Here is a 20,675-nt window from a genome sequence, read left to right as displayed (position 1 = left end):
AGGGTTCTCAGCAGGTTCGAAAGCTAAGAAAAGGATGTTAAATTGTGAACTGATTTGTCTTAAGGAATAAGCTTTTGATCCAAAACTTCGGACCCATTTTCACTGCATAAGCAGCCATACTGTCTTCTACTACTTTGAACCCTCCCCAGAGCACCACCTGTATGTCATACATAATTGTCCACATTGTCCTCTAATCTTTATGCACTGTTGCTATCTGCCATAAAGAACAGTTCAGAGCAAGCTACAAACAGCACCATTCTCAAATTTAAGAAGTTCAAATGTCTCACTGTACGAAAAGCATGTAAAGGCCAGCAATATGAGGAAGTAGAGTGGCAAAAATGTGTGAAACAGAATACACCATTGGTGATTGTTATTAATTCAATTTAACAAACACCTAAGGACCTACTATGTGTAAGACATTAAGCTAGGGGATGGGCGTGGAAGGAGGAGTACGAAAAGGAAGGAAGGAAGGAAAGGAAGGAGAGAGAGGAAAGTAGAAAGAGAAGAAGGAAGAGAAAGAAAGAAAACAGCCGCTGCCCTCAAAAAGCTTACATTCTGGTGGGAAGGATTATAACATGTACACAAATAAATAGATGATAGAAAGTACATTCAAATTAACAAGCCAGGCATCTTGACACCTAGGACAGAGAAAAATGCCTTCGAAGTGTTTACCACTTCATCTCCAGAACATGTGCTCTATCCCCCTCATTAGTGATGCCTGCCTCTCCAGATAGTTTACCTGACGCTCTACTCCAGAGCCATCAACTCAATGATTTCATCTGTGCATTAACATATCTCCCACTCTAAAATTCCAAAACTATGATCAAACATGATCAAATTGATTGTGCCATTGCTCCTGAAAGGAGTTTGTCAATCTCCTCCTCTATGGCCCCACCCTACCAAAGTCCCCCTATGAGAATGTAAGCTCTATGATGGCAAGGGCAATTTCCATGTTTATATTTGTATCCCCAGCCCTTGGCACAGCTAGGTGGTGCAGTGGATACAGCAGTGGGCCTGGAGCCAGGATGACTCATCTTTCTGAATTCAAATCTGTTCTGGCATTTAACTAGCTGTGTGACCCTAGGCAAGTCACTTAACCCTGTCTGCCTCAGCTTCCTCATCTGTAAAGTGATCTAGAGAAGGAAATGCCAAACTGCACCAGTATCTCTGCCAAGAAAGCTCCAAATGAGGTCACGAAGAGTCAGACACAATGAAAAAATGCCTAAACAACAACGCCCACAGTCCTTAGTACAAGTACATGGGGCAGAGAAATCACTTAATAAATCTTTTTCATTCACAATACAAAGTAATTCCAAGAGGGAAAAAACACTAACCACTCAGGGAGGGGGAAGGGAAATCAGGAAAGGTCTAGGGTAGAAGGTAACACCTCAGCTATGTTTTGAAGGAAGAAGGGAGTATGGGGGAGGTGTATTCCAGACACGGGGCAGCCTGTTCAAAGGTAAAGATGCTGTGTCCACCAACTCTGGGTAGTCAAATTCATACAGATTATTTAATCAAGACATTAGTGCCAATGAATGAGTTAAAAAATATAGGTCCCTCTAGTAACAAAGAAAGCAGAAAGGGTGGGTAACATGATGAATTTTATCTGCCCAGTAAAGTACATATTCAGTAAAGATGCATAAAGAGTGAAAATTTATTTTCCTGATCCCAATTCAGTGCTATAGACCACAAACAAAAAACAATAAAATATCTGTCTAGGTGAGGACTGATGGGGTTATAGCCCAGTCTCCTATAAGCCTATAGCCACCTAAGGAAAAAATGACTCACCTAAAGTACAACTGGGTGTTCACCTTTACAGGAGAAAACAGCTATAATTTGACAAAATGTGTTTATTACTTTTATTGTACAACAGAAATATAAAGAAAGTTCTCAAAGGAAATCTATAACATATACCTAGGATATACAAAAAAAATTTAATGGTTCATGAAATATTTGAAAATTTTCTTCCTACCAAAGGCATAGGGGGAAAAAGTTAACCATTTTCAAAGATGCAACTTCTAAAAACGTCACTTTCCATACCTCCTATGGCTTCAGAATTCTTCATAGAATCATTCAAACTATGAGAAGGAACAAACTGCTTCAATATTTTTTTTACTACATAAGAAAACAATGTCAAAAGCACGAACAATTCCTAGAAAGGGGGTTTTGTGTTTTTAGTTTTCAAAATTAAATTAAAAAACAGAAGAAAAACTTTAGACTAGAGGGGCTGCCCTGGGTCCGTGGATGCTGTAACTAACCAAGCAGGATAAATCAAAAGATAATAAACAAGGTGTGCCCCTCAATAACTTGAAAAATATCCACTATGCCAAGAAAATCACTGCAGTCTTATTCTATAAAAAACAAAAACCCCAAAATGGCCTCGCTACTCCACTAAGAAGGAAGGGAAGGGAGAAGTGAGAGAGAGAAAGAGGAAGAGAAAAGGGAAGAAAGTTAATCAACAGAAGAGCACTATGAAAAAAAGAAAAAATGTTGTGGAGAAAAAGTCTTGTCATGAAGGAAGGCAGTTCTCAACTGATCTAAGGATGCTGGCTTCCAAAAACCATAAAACCACTTTATAAGGTGGTGTCAAGTGATGAGGGTAATACTAGAGTTATAGGTTAACCCAGCAAAAGAGATAACTTGACATAATTGAACAGACAGTATATAGATGTAAAAGAAATATGACATTCGTATGAGAGTTGGGACAGGGCAGGACAAGGCAAGGCAACAAGTGTTTACTAAGTGCTCTCTTTGTGCCAGGCACTGTGCTAAGAGCTGAGCACAGACATACAAGGAAAACACAAGAAATCTATAAAGATTTCTACTTTTTTCTTTTGAAAATGTTTAGGGGCAAGAGCTGGATCTGAGATTTCACTGTTACAGTGAATTCCCAGGTGAGGCACTGCCCTCCACCAATGTTGGTCAGCGCTTTCTCTGCAATTTACAGAAGTGGCTGGAGTACTGAGAGTTTAAGTAACTTGCCCACGCCTTACCACCAAGAAACTTATAATCTAGTAGAGGAAAAAAAAATACAAAACACAAAAACTTTAAAAGTCATATAAGATACAAATGATATTTAATGGCAATAATACATATCACAAAAAAAAGTATATGACGGATTTCCAAGTGAAGAATGCCAGGCAATAAGTTATAGGTGTTGAGATGTGAACTAGGTCAGTTCAGGCTGCAGTGATCAAGAAGGAGTTGTATTGGGTCTTTAATTATGGATAGCGTTTGGAGAGGAAAAGAAAAAAAGAAATTCCAGGAGGGAGGCAAGATGTAAATAAAACCAAGAGGGAGAAAGCGCAAGTTGTATTGGCCAGACAGTAAGTAAGCAGAATTACCAATAGCAAAAAGGCTCAGTTCAGTAAGAAATTCAAAGTAGCCTACAAAGGCAGACCAGACCAAATTACAGAGGACTTAAAAAGTCAACCTATACAATATGGACTTTTTAATTCTTTAATCAATCCTACAAGGGAACAAGAATTTCTTAACAGGGAAATGACCCAATCAAAGCAATGCTTTAAATAATTAGTCTGACAATGCTGTGCAAGATGAATTGCAGGGTAGAAACTAGATGCAGATATAGCCCTTTGGAGGCTATGAGAGTAATCTGAAGGCCTAAAGACGGGATCTATGAGTGTCTCAAAGACACTCAAGCCCCCACTCAAAAGAGGTGTACTTTCTCAGAGGTCCTCAACGTGCAGCTGCTGGCAGTGCCACCTATCTAGTCAAAGCAGTTGGCAGGCAGTGCCCAGAAGCTTAGTCGCTGGCATATCAGTTTAATCTCTTCAATCTCCAAGAGTATAACTTGCAGAGAGAGTGTCTATGTGTATCAGCAAGCAGGAATTTCCTTAACCTGGAGCTCCTTACATCAATGCAATCACAAGTCCATTTCCAAGAGGATGAAGAAGACATACTGCACTTGGAGAGTTGCTTAGAGCCCTAAAAGTGACTTACCCAGGGTCACACACATTCAGTATGTGTCAAAGGCAGAACATGAACCCAGGTATTACTGGTGAAGAGACAAGGTAGAGACATGATTCCATTCCATTTCATGCTACGTCCAATTGACAAGCAGGAAATCATTAAACAAATCAAGTGATTTCTGTAGTTGAATCTGTCAAAGAAATACTTCATGATAACAATTTATGCATACACTATATACTTTGTTGGAGCAGAAGCTGTATGGCTGCAGTTTGCTCTACCAAGTCAAATATGTGTTTGGGTTTGGGAGAGAATTGTTGTAACAAAGAAGTATTTTAGAGGCAGCTAGGTGGCACAGTGGATATAGCTCCGGCCTTGGAGTCAGGAGGACCTGAGTTCAAATCCAGCCTCAGACACTTGACACTTACTAGCTGTGTGACCCTGGGCAAGTCATTTAACCCCGACTGCCTCACCAAAAAGCAAAAAAAAAAAAAAAAAAAAAGAGTACTTTGTTTTTTGTAATATTCCGTATCATGTTAAGTACTTCTGACTCTTTTATTGAATAAAGTATTTATGATATGCAGGCATAAAACTTATAAACAATCTACAAGCCTTGAACTGCTTTCCTTTCTTAATACCTGATTCCATTTTTTATGGCCTTCATTCCTTGTGTCCACTTTATACTACCTACTTCTCAGGTTGTTGTAAAGAAGGCACCCTGTATACTTCAGAGTAGTATAGAAATGAGAGTTGGTACTCAATTGGGTATGGAAATCTATCTTATCCTTCAGGAAAATAGGAGGGAAGGAGATAAGAGAGCAGGGGGAAATGATAGAAGGGAGGGCAGATTAGGGGAGGGGATAATCAGAAGCAAACACTTTTGAGGAGGGACAGAGTCAAAGGAAAGAACAGAATAAATGGGGAGTGAGATAGGATAAAGGGAAATATAGTTAGTTTTTCACAACATGACTATTATGAAAGTGTTTTGCATGACTACACATGTGTAACCTGTATCAAACTGCTTGTCTTCTCAATAAGAGTGGGTGGGGAGGGAGGAAGGGAGAGAATTTGGAACCGAAAGTTTTAAAAACAAATTGTTAAAAATTGTTTTTACATGCAACTGTAAAACATGTTTTCACACCGGAAAAAAAGATACTCAGGCAATGGGGTATAGAAATCTAACCTGCCTTACAGGAAAATAGAAGGGGAAGGGAATAAGAGAAGCAGGGAGGGGTGACAGAAGGGAAGGCAGATTGGGGGAAAGGGTATTCAGAATGCATGCCATCTTGGGGTGGGGGGAGAGGAGAGATGGGGAGAAAATTTGGAACTCAAAATCTTGTAGAAGTGGATGTTGAAAACTAAAAAGAAATTAATTATTAAAAAAAATGGGAGTAGGTGCATCTGTTCACAAAGAAGTCACTAAGTATTGGTTTGAAGAATCTCATACAATTCTCCATAGACTCTTGCTACTACTTCTCCCTCTCTACAAATGGGGGCCCATAAAAGTTGCACTTATTTTCATGGTGATCATATTGCTTACACTTATTATTATAAGCATTATAAAAAAAGAGATGAGATGACCAAAATGCCCCATGAAACGATGCTTCTTATTGCTTTTCAGTACGAAATAAAACCACCTCCTCAAGTGTCATTATTCATTTAAGGAGAACTTAGAAGCTATCCTTCTATTTGGCTACGATTCTTTATTTCTGCTTTCATTTACAGTAAAGATGTCAATATACATAATTCAATTCCTCTATATTAAGGCTCTGAGTCTTGGACAAAGGCAGGATTTGAAGTCAAGTCTTCCTGACTCCAGGTCCATCACTGTATCTCTTATAAAAAATTATCTCTCACACCCCACTACCCCTCTACTGAAGGGGTCTTCTAGAACCCAGAAACACCTTCACACCATGACTACTGGCAATATTTTGAATGATGGGTGAGATTTTATCAAGTTCTTTTGTGATTAACGTAAAACTTAATTTAAGTATAAATGTATGTTCCCAATAAGTAGGTAGTATGTCTACTATCCAATAGACCAGGTAAGTCTGAAAATGTCCTCTAACAGGCTGGATCTGGAAAAAGGGATGAATTTTTCACCCTTAGCAACGCTCAAAGAACATCTACTAAGTTCTTATCATCTGCTTTGATAAAGGGAATACTCAGGCTAATGAAATCAGACATGCTCACAATACTAAAGAAGCATAATATTTTTAAAGTTCTACTGAATTAAGTGTATCTTATTACCTTAGCAGAACAGAAAAACTGTTAGCAAACCACTGGGATTTCTGACCTTATGATGGATTCCTGCCATGAAAAACCACTTTCCAGTCAATCTTGCTGTCTACTAAGTGTTCTATTATGTAAGATTTTGATATTTGGTATTTGTGTGTTTGTTTGGACTGGAGAGGCCAGGTGCAACAATCTCAAAGGCAGGAACTTTCTCTACCAGTGTAGAATGGCACCTGTGCTGCAACTTATGGTCCTAGAGGTCTGTTTGGAAAACTGAGATGTCAAGATATCTGCCCAAGGTCACAGACACAGGATGTGGCCATGATGAAACTTAAACTTAAGGCTTCCTGACTGTAAGGCTAGCTCTCTATCACTAAGCCATACTAAATCTCAATGGTTTATTCATATTAAATAAAGCAGAATCCCAGTTAGATGACTTTAAAGGTCACCCAGCCAGTATGCAGCAAAACCTGGAGTAGAAGTGAGGTCTCCTGACTCCTAATCAGTGATCATTGTATTACTGCATGCTGCGGACCTCGATGGGCACCTACATCTACTTTTTCTAAGCTCCCGGAGGCAACACACATTAAAATCCCAGCTGAACTGAAAGGTTATTTCACAATGAAATCAATTACTTATCCTTTCATTGCAAAAGGTAGGGAGAACAAAGTTCTCCTTGGCCAAAGGGCCAGGATTTCACATACTAAAACATCATTCCTTCATATCCAACTGTATGGAAGTTCCGATGGAGTCCATGTTATAATGAATGCTCATGGAAGCAGAAAAGAAACAGATTTACTATTGCTGGGAAACAAAGAAAAGGATTCGGCATAGCACATGACAGTGGACTACACAGGATCAGATTTCTGAGCCTAGAAAATCAAAGGCTGAGAGGAAATAACTAAAATCTATAAAATCATAAAGAACTGAATTTATATAATACCCTAGGGCTTACAAAACACTTTACCTAATTATCTCATCTGAGCCTTCTGAGTTAAGCATCAGATATTACTGTCCTCATTTTACAGATGAGAAAACTGAGGTTTAGAGATATTAAATTACTTCAACTTAGATCTTCCCAACTTCAAATTTAACATTCTGCTATATTTGAAGTTATAATGTGAGTAAACAAAGATCTGTCCCCTAAATTTCAGCATAAAAGAGGAGGCACACCCTGATGCATGAAAATGGTGGGCTCCCAAGGGCAGAACTGGTCATTTTTGCTTTCATATCTCTCCAGGCACCTTATAAATACTTGCTGATTCAATTGACTAGCACTTCCCCCCTACCCCAAGGTGGTGCAAGTTGAAAGTATACACAGCTTCAAAAAAGATTTAGATAAACTCAGGGTAACAGAACAGCTTATAAATAGACACTAGAGATATGTGAGGTTTACAACTGATATAGTGAACAGCATGTTATCCCAGTGCCTTTGGTACCATTTTCAAAGAGAATAATAATACTAAAGAAATAATTTAGTCTGATTTAGTCTCACAATACAACTAAAGAGAGAAACAGAAACAGAGAGAAACAAAGATAGAGACAGAGAAAACGCATCAATTATCATAATTGGGCACTATCTAAGTCAGGTAAACTGAGTCTTTCAAAAATGAGATGCTAAGGTACTGGGTTCTATTCTGATAATAGGACAGTTAAGCAATCAGAGACCAGATTTGATAAGGATCACTGGAAAAGCAGTCAACTTCAAACATTTCTGCAATATACAGTACTGTGATTAAAGATTAATTTGGATTAATAGCCATTTTTAAATGTAAATATTCCCTGAGATGGTCAAGTAAGCCTATTAGTCATTTACCCATTAGTGTGGATCACTTCAATTAAAAAATGGCCTACTCATTCTGATTTCATTTCCTAATTATCACTTAGGAGGGAGACATATGCTGCCTTGTTTATGAGACAAGAAAGCTGGAAAAAAGGAGATAAGAAGGTGCTAATGACAAAGTTTTTCTATTTATCTATTTTCTAACAACTCCATGCCACTGAAAATCACCTCTAAGTATCATGATTGTTCCTGATCTACATAGAACGTTTAGCATTTATTAACGCATTCATCACACAAATACCTACTGAATAATCCTACAGAAGCTACATAATTACCTCCCTTTAAAAGGCGAGCCACAAAAATACATTAAGAAATTACATAATATGGCCACTTTATAGCACACTTGTGTTTTCACATCTAGTCAAAGCTTGGACAGCAGAGAAAAAATTAACATGAAATAATAATGACATATAAGTTGTATTTTAAAGTTTGCAAAGTGCTTTAAATATATCATCTCATTTGAACTTCACAACAACCCTAAGAAGTGCTTATTAAAAGCCCTATTTTACAGATGAAAAAACTGACACTTAGCTAGGTTGCCCAAGTTACTACCTAGCTACTTAAGTGACAGAGATGGGACCCAACTCTTCCTGTCTCCAATGTGTGGGAGTCTAGTCTTCCTCCCCAAAAGAATGCATTCACTGAGATGAATACATTTAATCCTCTGTGGCACCAATAAATAAATATGCTTAAAAGTTTTTGGCTAACTCATGGTATCAAATGTGTAATGGCTTATGGAAAAGTATCATTTCATCCAGGTAAAAACCTTGCCTTTCTTTGTATTCAACCCTCCTATTTCTACATTCTTCCTTCTTACACCTAAAGCTCACTTCTTCAGGCAATGTAAGAATAATAATAACTAATAATAAAGTATTGCAAATTCCTCCTTAATCTGGTGAGTTTCATTAAAATTTACTTAGGTTGTTTAGCACCAGTGATGTCATCTAATCCACTCACTGTCTCCATCTCCTTCTCTCCCTTAATTCTAAAGCAAACTGGCACTCACCCTTGTTTCAAACTTTTAAAGTATTTTTCCATAAGTGCCAACTTCTGGTAATGTTAGCATCTGTTGACACCTTTTATTTCTTTACCTCTTTCCAAAAAGCTGCTTAGCTTTGGTTCCCATTTCAAATACTCTCTCAGTGTAAAAGAGAGGTATGTTAAAATCATGGTGGGGGGGAGGCGGATCAACAAAACTTGACTTAAAACCAAATAAATGAGTTATTTCCCTCAAACACCATGATTTTCCAGAACAAAATATATTAAATAACTAAATTTCACCTTTCTAGCAAAAGCTTCAAAATAAAAAACAAACTCTCAGTTTATGTCATAAAACTTTTTTTTCAAGTTAGAGAAATACTCTTTGAGATACTACTATTAAGAGAATAATGATCATTTTTCTATTAAACAATACCAATCTCAACTCTTCTAGGTAACCACAGATTATTTCTGAACCCTGCACTCAAAGATTCTATATAAAGTTCCCTCAGTAACAGTCACTGATTTACTCCTTTAATATTCACTTAAAAAAAAGAAAAACTCAACTGGAAGAAGCTATCTATGCTAGACAGCTCAAATCAGGCAAGGAGTGAGTAAAAGGTTAACATCAGCGTAAACAGCCCTCCCATGACATAACACCCTCAGTAGTTTGTGACTCCAGCTACCATTGTTTCTTATAAGAACAATGGCTTCTAGTTAACACATGCCACAGTTTGCAAAAGAATCTAGTGCACTGACCTGGAAAGAAAAAATCCATGTATTAATCCTGCATATAATACACATACGAGGAATGAAGGCCTTACTAAGACCGAATGTTTAAACACTGTCAAAACCTGAATCCAGAGAGATAATTAAATTGCAGACAACTGCAGCATTACAACCTAAAAAGAAAGAAACCTGGCATGACAGGAGGGGAAAAAAAATCTGGATTTCTCCAATGAAGTAGAATTCTACATCTTTTATTTGCTACCTGAATTTCCTTGGGCAAGTTATTCAAGTCTTTGGATCTGTATGTCTTGAAATATGACGTAGTTTAAATTCTACTTTTTTTTTTAATATGAAAGATCTCCTAGGCCTAAGTTCATTCAGTCCCTTTATGAAAGTCAAATGATAACTCATTTTCCTGTTCAAAAGGTTAAATATAAAAACATGTCAAAGGTTATAGAATGTTTATACATGTGACATGATGGACTACCTTCCCTCCTCCTGGCCACATGACACCTTACTATTCTTCCCCTGGCTTATCTCTTTCAAATCAGATTACTTCCTCCCAGTTTCCTTTGATTTCTTATCCTCCACATAAAGCCACCTAACTGTGGATGCTCCCAAGATCTGTCCTACACCCCTTCTCTTTTGGCTCTAAAATCTGTCTTGGCAACTTTGTCTGATCTCACAGGTTTAACTACCATTTCTATTCATGACTCCTATCAAAATATCCAATCCCAGTGTCTCTCATGAGGTTCAGTCACCTGTCACCAATTGCTTAATTAGACATTTCAAAGTGGACATCCCAGAAACATCTAAAACTTAACATGCCTAAAATTGAACTCATTATCTTTCCCTCTCACCCTCCTCTCTTCCAAACTTCCCAATTTCTACCAAAAGCATTGCCATCCTTCCAATTTTCCAGATCAATAATGTGGATCTTCCTCAACCCCTCACTCTTCCTCACCCCATATGTCCAATCAGTAAACAAATCACGTCATTTCTACTTTTGTAACATCCTGCTCATCTGACCCTTTGTCTCCTCTTGAATAGCTACCATATTATTTCAGGCCTTCATCACCTCTCGACTCCTCAGTGATGTTCCAGCCTCAAGTCTTACTCCAATCCATCCTCCTCACTGCTGCCGTAGTATTTCCTTAAGTGCAGTTCTTACTGAGTGACTCCCTTACTCAACCAACTCCAGATTGAAGATGCATTCCTCTGTTTATCATCTAAGCCCCAATCTACCTTTCTGGCCTCACTGGATATTATTCCCCCTTCTATACCATACGATCTTGCCATCTCATCAAATCAGCCTTCTCTCAGCCCCTCACACTCCATCTCCTATCTCTAAGACTTTGTCCAGGTTATCCTTCATGCCTGGAATAAACATCCTTACCTGTAACTTAAAAAGTTCCTCACTTCCTTTAAAATCCACCTTTTTATGTAGGAAGCCTTTTTCTGATCTCCCACTGCTAATACCTTCCCTCCCCAACTGTCTTGTATTTGACAACTTTGTATTTATTAACTTTATATTTATACTGTGTACACTTATATACAGATTTGTTGTCTTTCCCATTACAACGTAAGTTAATTCAGAGTAGAGAGTGGTTCATTCTTTGTAGCTGTATTCCTAGTGCCAGGCACATAATAGGCCCTCAATAAATACTTGCTGATTGACTGATTAGAAGCTCCTATCATTGTTCCAAAATTTCAAAAAGTAAACTTAAAAATTTATTTAAAAAAAATTTTTTTCAGATTTGAATAAAACACAAAGGATAATACACACACATACACATATATTATGCTCTTCATACTATATGATACAGAAACAAAACTATGTTGCTAATGAAAAACTTCATAAAATTGATCAAAAAATCCTCCTCATGATAAGAGTGGTGAAGGACAAGCTGCTGTATACTTCATCAGATATTAGCCAGTGTATCTATCAGATACTTAAGCTTGACTGATTTGGTCAAAAGGAAGGGTCCAACCTAGGGAAGTATGAGGGTTTTTCCCCCTCAGTATGATGGTGATGTAATCACAATAAAGATAAAACATCTTTTAAAGAACAGTAAGAATCTACAAAATTTACAAATCTCACAACCTCCCCCATCCCTCCAAAGTAAGAAAGAGCTCCTGTTGGAGGGAGGCATTGGCCCTTATCAGATAGGGCCACCAGAAATGCTGTCTTCTACTACTCTTCCTGGTTAGTGTAAATGAAAAGGAAGGGCGCAGTCTCCTTTGTGACCCTCATTAGCGTGTTCTTGTCTTTCCCACATTTTAAGGTTCATCCATCTTCCTCCTACTCCCCACACCTTTGCACTAGCTATCCCCCACGTCCAGAATGCCCTCCCTCCTCACCCTTTTACCTCTCAGAACCCCTTGTTTCTTTAATTCAGCTTGACAACCACCTTGTCCATAAAGCCTGTCATGATCCCCCTAGATGCTACTGCCTTCCCTCTTACAAAAAAAAAAAAACCACACACCTTATCTGTTTTATTTTTGTCTTTTATCTTTGTATATTTAGTATGCACTTAATAAATTATATCTGGTAGATTGATTAGAGCCCATATCCTATATCAGCACCACTATTACCTATTCAAATACACAAGAGGGAAATAAGCTGTGATAACAAGCTTCAAGAGAGTGAAGTCTGGCATGTAGTAGTGACTTAATAAAGGCTGACTGAATTGAATTAAGAAGAAACAAAAAAGCAGTGCGGAAGCTGAAGTTACAGAGAAAAATCCAGAATTTTCCATGCCCTAGGAACTCACCCCAACACTGTCAGGTACTAGTACCAAAAGTGCCCTCTATAAGAATGAGGGATAGCTTGACCTGTCACCCCTTACACTAGGAACACAAGGCAAGAAAGCCTAAGGCAAGCAGGTACCATGGAATGAGGACTGGATCTGAAGGCACAGAATTTGAGATCCAGTCCTAGCTCTGCTACTTACTACACGTGGGACACTGGACAAGTCCCTGGAGCTTCACTTTCCTAATCTGGAAAACGAGAAGGCTGGCCTGGATGACCTCTAAGGTTCCATCCAGCTAAATCTGATCCTTTGAAAAGTAAGTAGTCTCAAAGGTGATGATTTCTGGTGAGGTTAAAAAATAGAGCCATCACCCAGAAAAACATTACCAAATAATGAATTATCTTAAAACATTCCAAAAGACTGTGAATCTTTCTTTTCCCTACCAGGCACAGTGATTTTGAAAACTGGAAGAAATAAAAAAGGGAATTATTTCATCTATACTCATCACTTGCCACCATGCTGATAACCAGCAGAAAACAAAAGACGCTCAGGATAATTTAATAGTGTAAGTATATAAGTTTGACAGCTCCATGAAAGGTGAAATTTTGAAGGCAGTTTGAAGCATATGCAAATTAAAAATTAACACTGGATTACCGGAACCCTTTCTCCTTAATCTGAATTGTAACCAAGCAATCTGTTGTTTCTATCCCAACAAAATCCACGCATTATGTTGCCTAATTTAAATTACAAGACCAAGCAGATCTGGAAAACTACAGCTTTATGCCTAAACTCAATTTAAACTACAGTGCACTGTAATTAAACCTGAAATAAAAGCTATATTCTGAATGGAGACAAAAAGCTCTTGTTAATGACATTTCATTCCAAGAACAGAATATAACAAAAGCCTTCTTCATTTGGAGCCAAATGTCATTATACTTTCTAACTTGTTTGGAGCTGCTAGACTAATATTTGCACTGGGATTACCGTTTTAGTAACCAATCAGTTAACTCCTCCCCTGCAGTTCTCCAGCATTCTCATATAAATGGCCAGAAAGGAGAAAAAAGAAAATTGGCAGGCACAAAGATAACTATATTTATGAGATTAAATTCTCAAACTCTTCCCAGCTTGCTGGACAACATAACCAGGAGCCAAGCTGTTTATTTAATACTGACTTATTTCAGGAAAATCAATTGCTCCATCAGTCCATCAATCCATCAACCAATAAGCATTTGTGAAATACTAACTATGTGCAGGCACTAGGGTGAACACCAGGCCCACAATGAAAATGCAAAAACAGTACCATCAACTTAACACTACTTTCATACCCATACTAAGGAGTTCCAATCATTACTCAAAAGAACTTTATTTATAATACAGAATCGCCTATAGGAAAAATAAGCTCCCTCTCAGTAGCCAAATCCAAGCTCCACACCAATTACAGACACACAATGACTCATATGTCTTGTGAGCCAAGATTCTGGATAGAGAGTCAAAAGTTCTAGGTACAACTCCTGATTCTGCCTCTTACAATCTGTGTGACTTTAGAAGTCTCAAGTTTTCCTAATTTGTAAGGCAGACAGACCATCCCCTGCCCATCTCACAACAGGTGATGGTAAGAAACAAGTCAGATATGTGAAAGCATCTGTAATATCTGTCCTCAGGATTTCTTGCTTTTTACTGTCTTCCTTTAGACCAGTGACTCAACTGCCATCTCAATGCACATGAATCACAAACGGATACCTCAAGCCTTGACAGTAGACCCTAGTTCCCAATTTCCTGCTAGGTTCTGTACCTAGACGTCCTACTGACACCACAAACTCATCGTAACACATTCTGCTTCTCCTTACTTAACACCCTTCATCCAACCAGTTGCTAAGTCTGAAGAATCACAGAATTTCAGAGGGTAGAAATGATCACATTGACCATAGAGTTTAATCCATACCTAAAAACAATCAAGTCCTATTGATAAGTACCTGTACATTATCTCTCCAATAGGATGTCTCCTACCACTGTAGATCAGGCCCCATAATCTTTCTGATAAGACTACTGAAGTAACTTTCTAGCTAGTCTCCTTGCCTCTATTGGCCTCCATCCTACACAATTCTGATATACTAATCCAATTAATGGTTATAATCATGTCACTCCCATTAAAAAAAAAACCTTTAAATGGCTTCCCATTACAGAATAAAATTCAGATTTCTTAGTCTGAGAATAAAGGTATACTAAACTGAATTAGAATTCAAGACCCTCTTGGTCAGAGAAAACTCCTCTAAGTGGCTCTGCAGACTTAAGCTAAGGCCTAGACATCTTAATTTATGAGAGATCCATTCCAAGCTTATCATACAAATATACTCATCCCACCTTTCCCGAGACATTTTTTCAATTCATCTTCCATGTTTGGAATCATAGAAATGGAAGGGATCTCAGAGGCTATTTAATCAAACCAGTAACTAAACAGGAACCAACTCTTTACACACGCAATAGTGACAATCAGGAGCTCCCTTGATCTGTTCCAGCTGGAACACACCTCAATAGAGTGTACACAGAAACATGCTTGAAGCCTCCTAGTCACCTCAGGGCCACATGGGCTGGCTCAGTGCTAAAGACTAGGTGTCTGACACAGCAATCCTTTCATCCATATGTCAGCAGAAAGGGGGAGGGGAATTCATCAAAGCAGACTGGATGCTGATTTAGGAAGAAACACCCCCTCAGTAGATTCTAAGAGAAAAGACAACCTCCATTCTCACTCTTTTTCCTCTTTAGAATGGGTATCATGGAACTCACTTCCGGGATTTCCCATGTTGAGGGAAGAGGCCTCTCCTCCATGGCTCATTAAAAGCAGTACATGTCATCTAAGTAAGCCTAAGTTGTATTCTCAAGGCCTTGGTTGCTTCTTCTGTTTTGTGTTTCTTTCCCAGAGTATAACCTTAGAGATCCCAAGAAAGATATTTCCAGCCTGAGAGAAAACCTCACTAGTTCAAGAAATCAAAAGCTCCTGGGTCCCTCAACTGGTGCTGGCTGCACTGCAGAAGACTTTTCTCAGACAAGATGACCACACACAGAAACACAAAGTCAAACCCTGGCCCACTCTGCCAGAGGACATGAACCTTGAGGGAGTCATGTGGACAGTGCAGAGCCATAGTAAAGGTGAAATGTTTATTCCAGAGTCACACTAAATTTCCTGTATTTTAAGTGTCAAGCTTCTAGAAGAGTAAAATAGCATCCTGTTTTATATCTTTTTCAATGAAAGCTTTTGACCCTTTTATGTTTTCAGCATTTTTCTTAGTCAAAGAAATAAACAGCTGTGCTGTACCCGATCTACATTTTACCTTGAGTAACTTTCTATCTTTTAGGGAGACCCTAGGCAAGAATAAAACCTAATGATTTTTCTATGAGACTCTGGAGTGGGGGCATTAAAATACAGAAAGTTCCACAAGAAAGAGCCTGGTCCCTCCCTTTAAAGCCTAAGCTTCCCTAGAACTGAACCTGGTAGCCATGTGATCTCAAAGATAAGGGTCCCTCTGTGAGAAGGAATGAGCAACCCAGCCTCCTTGAGCCCAGTGAGCCTATAGAGACACTTCCAACATCCCTGACAGGTGGTCATCTAGCCAGAAGGCTTTAAGTGGAATAAAGACAGCTCATTCAATTTACAATGAACTCTAACTATTGGAAAAAATTTTCTTTCTTAGGCCAAGCCTAAATCTTCCTCTCTGCAACTTCTATTACTCTTAATTCTGTCTCTGGGGCCAGGCAAAATAAGTCTAATATCTCCTTAATATGACAGCCACTCAAATACTTAAAAGATAACTATAATACGCACACGCGCACACACACACACACACACACGCGCGTGTGCGCGCACACCCCTCACTCCCATCAAGTCTTCTCTCCTCAGGTAAAACACCCCTGGTTACTTGGATGAACTTCACATGACACCATCCAGGTCTTCCATCACCTTGACCACTCTCGTCTGGGTACCCTCCAACTCATTCATGTCCTTCCTAAAAGGCTGTGTCCAGAACTGAGCACAACAATCAGGATGAATTATGCCTAAGGACTAGTCTTATAAGAGAGGGACAACTGTACTTCTCTTAGTGCAGCCTAACATCACATTAGCTTTTTTAACTATCATATCATTTTGCTGACCCATTCTGAGCTTGCAGTCCACTAATACCCTTTACTCTTTTTGATAAATGCTATCTCTTCTGTCCTCACTATCTTGAAGTTGTAAAGATGATTTTTTTGGACCCATGTATAAGATTTTATGTTTACCCCTATTAAGTTTCATAAGTTTCACTGAAATTACAGTGAAATTACAGGTCCAGGCTGAAAAATATCTGCGATTCAATCCAATGTTCTAGCTTGTACAGATCTTTCTACGTTTGAATTGTATCAGTCAATATGGTATCTATACTTCCTCATTTTGTGTCAACAGCAAGTCTGATAAGTATCTATCTTCAGTCTTTATTCAAGTCAATGATTAAAATATTAAAGAGCCCAAGGACAAGGACCAAGATCCCTGGGGCATTCCACTAAAGACCTTTTAGTGGTTCTAGGATTTTCCCTGGTCTCAGGAAAACTCTCTGACCAATAGTGTGCAGTCTCCACCCTCTTCTCCCTTTTTAGAAATTTGGACATTTGTCCTTCTCCTGTCTTGCCTCTTGGTTGTTATTCTCCATCTTTCAAATATCATGGAAAGTATATCCTTACCCACTTCTACTTGTTTATGACCTACTAATCTATCTACCCAGGGTTCTAGCTGATGTACTCAATTAGACTATAAGTTCCTTACTGGAAGGGACCAAGCTTCATTCACCTTTGTACTCCCCAGCCTAGCACAACGTTTGGTATATAACAAGGTCTTATGAAATGTTTACTGAATTTAATTAAAACATTATAAATATTAGAGTTCATTACTACACCAATTAAAAATTTGAAGGGAGGGAGTTTGTAGCTGGTTCCTTAAGAAATAAAAGCTTCAAAACTAATACACCCAAGTTGTTACTCTCTTTTCTAATCCTTTTTATCAAGCCATAAAAAAAGTAAGAAAAATAAACCATCATTTGTTTCACTTGTTTACTTACTAGTAGCTCATCCATGCTTGTCTGGCATTTTTCTAAGTTGATGCGTTTTATTGCTACTCGCTCTTGACGGGGTTTGCATAGTGCAGCCTGGACCACAGCAGTAGCGCCGCTGCCTGAAAGAGTTAACAGAGGAGAGGTTATCAAGCAAGAAAAAGACTGGTTACCCTTTAATCTTTGTTAGCACTTTTATGAACAGATATCTATACATAAACAAGCAGTCATATAGAGAGGATCTCAAATGCTACCTTTTGACATTTCTAAAGTTCTACTTTTTTTTAAATACTTACTAAATAGCAATAGACAATCATAGGTTATTCTGAATTTGAGAAAGAAGGAAGGTTAAATAAGTCCCTTTCAAGTGGTTCAATAGACCAAGCTTACATTAAGTCCTCCACTCATTAAGAGTTAGGTTACGGGGGCAGCTAGGTGGTGCAGTTATCAGACATACAGTCCATGGATGACTGGTTGAGACCATGGAGGAAGGAGGTTTGGAAGATGACTGGAATAATAAGACGGCACCAGACTGTGCAGGGTCTCGAATGCCTAGCAGGAGTTTAAAGTTTCCTCGCTGGGCAACAGAGAGTCTTTAAAGATTTTTCAGCATAAGAATGACACAACCAGATCTATGCATAAGAAAGATAAGTCTGGCAACACTATGAAAAACTGGGCTGAAATAGCAAAGTGAGTATTGTTTGGGAGACTCAAGAGACATATTGATGCAACAGGAAAAAGGCTGCCTTTAGAGTCAGAGAACCTTAATTCAAAATCACATTCTGCTACTTACTACTTGGGTGACCTTGGGCAAGTAATTTAACCTCCTGGAGCCTCAGTTTCCTCATCTGGAAAACAAGGGTTTGGACTAGATGACTTTTAAGGACCCTTTCACTCTAGAGCTAACATCTCACTGGAAGAATACAGGTGAGTAGCCTGGGAATAGAGGGAGAATAGAATAGATACAAGGGTATTTCAAAGATGGAACGAACTTAGTAACTGGTTGGAAGTGAAAGACTCAGGTTTCAGACATGGTGAGAAAGGGGCAATGGTGGTGCTACTGACAAAAATAATGAAGTTAAAAAGAAGTACTTGGTTATTATATTGTATATCTGCTGCCCAGAAGAGGAGAGCTACCTTGTGGGTATAAGTTACAGAGAAACAGATCTAGGTAGGGTTGACATAAAAATTTCTAATAATCAGAACTATCGGAAGGTAGAAAAGGCTGCCTGTGGAAGGAGTCACTCGCTCTGTACATTGGAAGTCTTCAGACGCTGGGGGGAGGAGGGGAGGAAAGTAGTAAAGATTGTTAGACTAGAATGTGACAGACTGTGTTTTATTCCAGTAAAATCATAGGTGTGGTTCACACTAATGTCCCTTTGGCATGTAAACAATTTAGTTACTGAAACGGACAGAAAAAGTACATTCATGTAAAAAAAAAAAAAAAGACAGCTTGAAACAGTTCTCAAGCGTACCATTAAAGAGAAACTTAAAGGTATAAATACTGGCTAAAGATGGGATGGCTGCAGTACAATGCAATCCATTGGTTCATTTACATATGACTCTTCAGGGTTTTTAACAATATAGCTAAGAAACTCTAAATCACAGAACTGTCTGGAGGGTACCGGAAAAAGTATATAATTTACACTGTACCTGCTGTAGCCATGCATTTGGGTGTTTTCCAAAATGGGTTAGAGCTAGATCACTAATCGTGAGGATACCATGCTATGAGAGAAGCTATAGGAGAAAGAAGATAAGAGAATCAGAAGAATGAAAAGCTAGTATGAGAAAACACAAGAGAAGTCCAACAGAGAAGTTACTGCCAAAAAATAGGATACAGAAACTGACTTGAGCTGAGCAAAACTGATAGGCAAGTTCTGCATCTCTGATTGGAGGTGACTGCTGTAGCTTTTGGAAACTAACTAGAGATATACCTCAAAGAGATCAAAGAAAAAGGGAAGGAACCTATTTGAGCAAAAATATTTATAGCAGTTCTCTTTGTGGTGGCAAAGAATTAGAAGTGAGGAGATGCCCATCAGTTGCGGAATGGCTGAACCTGTTGTGCTATAGGATTGTGATGGAATATTATTGCACTATAAGAAATGATGAGCAAGATGCTTTCAGAAAAACTTGGGAAGACTTACAGGAACTGATGCAAAGTGAAGTGAGCAAAGCCAGGAGAAAATTGTACACAGTAAAAGCAATATTGTAAGGATGATCAACTATGAAAGACTTAGCTACTCTAATCAATATAAGTACTACCTATATGAACCTAGGCAAGTCACTTAACCTATTTCTGCCTCAGTTTCCTCAACTGTAAAATGAGCTAGAGAAGGAAATGGCAAACCAAGAAAATCTTTGCCAAGAAAGTCCCAAATGGGGTCATGAAGAGTTGGACAGGACTGAAACAAATGAACAAGAAAATATGGAAATGTTTTGCATGACTTCATATGTACAATGGGTATCATATTACTTGCCCTCTCAATGGCACCTGGGAAAGAGAAAATAGGGAATTCAAAATAAAAAAAATCAAATGTTAAAATTTTTTTAAAAAGAAAAAAGAAACATTGGAAGAAGCAACATCCACCTGGTGGCAGTGAGCTGTCTTGAGTTCACTGTCCTTTAGCATCAACCAAAGAATGTCACAAGGGAAACCTCTCAGGGGCCTGATTATATTGCCTTCTACTACCCTGTACCTTGAGAGGAAAATCCTCCTCCTAGTACAAAGGGCAAATCTGGGGAGCTGCTTGTCCCTAAAGTAGCTTAATACTGTTTCCAAGCTCAGGTAAAGGAAGACACCTGAAATCAACAGTCCTCAGGTTTAAGGTTACAGTTTCAGTGAAACAGTAACAAATGTTTTTGCTTATTAGTAGAACTTAACACTACCTCAGTGGCCCAAGAATAGCAGAGAAATAGCTTTATCTAGCTGTAGAGCACAGAGGCTCAGAAGAGAAAGGGATAACATGTGGTGCAGACCATTTCCTAAAAGAGATTCCTGACATCCAGACCTGTAGTCCAAAGTCACAAACCACCCTGGACACAGGGGTTTCCCTACTCATGTACCTTACCACTAAGCTTCAACGTGTACTCACGCTCCCCCACAGAAAGTATGTACAATACTGAGAATGTGACTCA

The 20,675-nt window shown here is 38.6% G+C and overlaps 1 protein-coding gene across 3 annotated transcripts in view; it reads right to left on the bottom strand.

Annotated features, from left to right (window-relative positions):
* STK39 (serine/threonine kinase 39) overlaps window positions 1-20,675 on the bottom strand; it is a 317,622-nt gene that overhangs the window by 228,170 nt on the left and 68,777 nt on the right. For all 3 annotated transcript variants that reach the window (XM_027865926.1, XM_027865927.1, XM_027865928.1), the window contains exon 2: window positions 17,550-17,662. In XM_027865926.1, the coding sequence (XP_027721727.1) occupies window positions 17,550-17,662 (113 nt within the window). The remainder of the gene's footprint in view (window positions 1-17,549; window positions 17,663-20,675) is intronic.

This window comes from Vombatus ursinus, unplaced genomic scaffold (genome assembly GCF_900497805.2).
Source record: "Vombatus ursinus unplaced genomic scaffold, bare-nosed wombat genome assembly UNPS02014779.1, whole genome shotgun sequence".
Lineage (NCBI taxonomy): Eukaryota > Metazoa > Chordata > Mammalia > Diprotodontia > Vombatidae > Vombatus > Vombatus ursinus.
The sequence above is the reverse complement of the archived record's forward strand: the minus strand, read 5'-3'. Positions and strand labels throughout refer to the sequence as shown.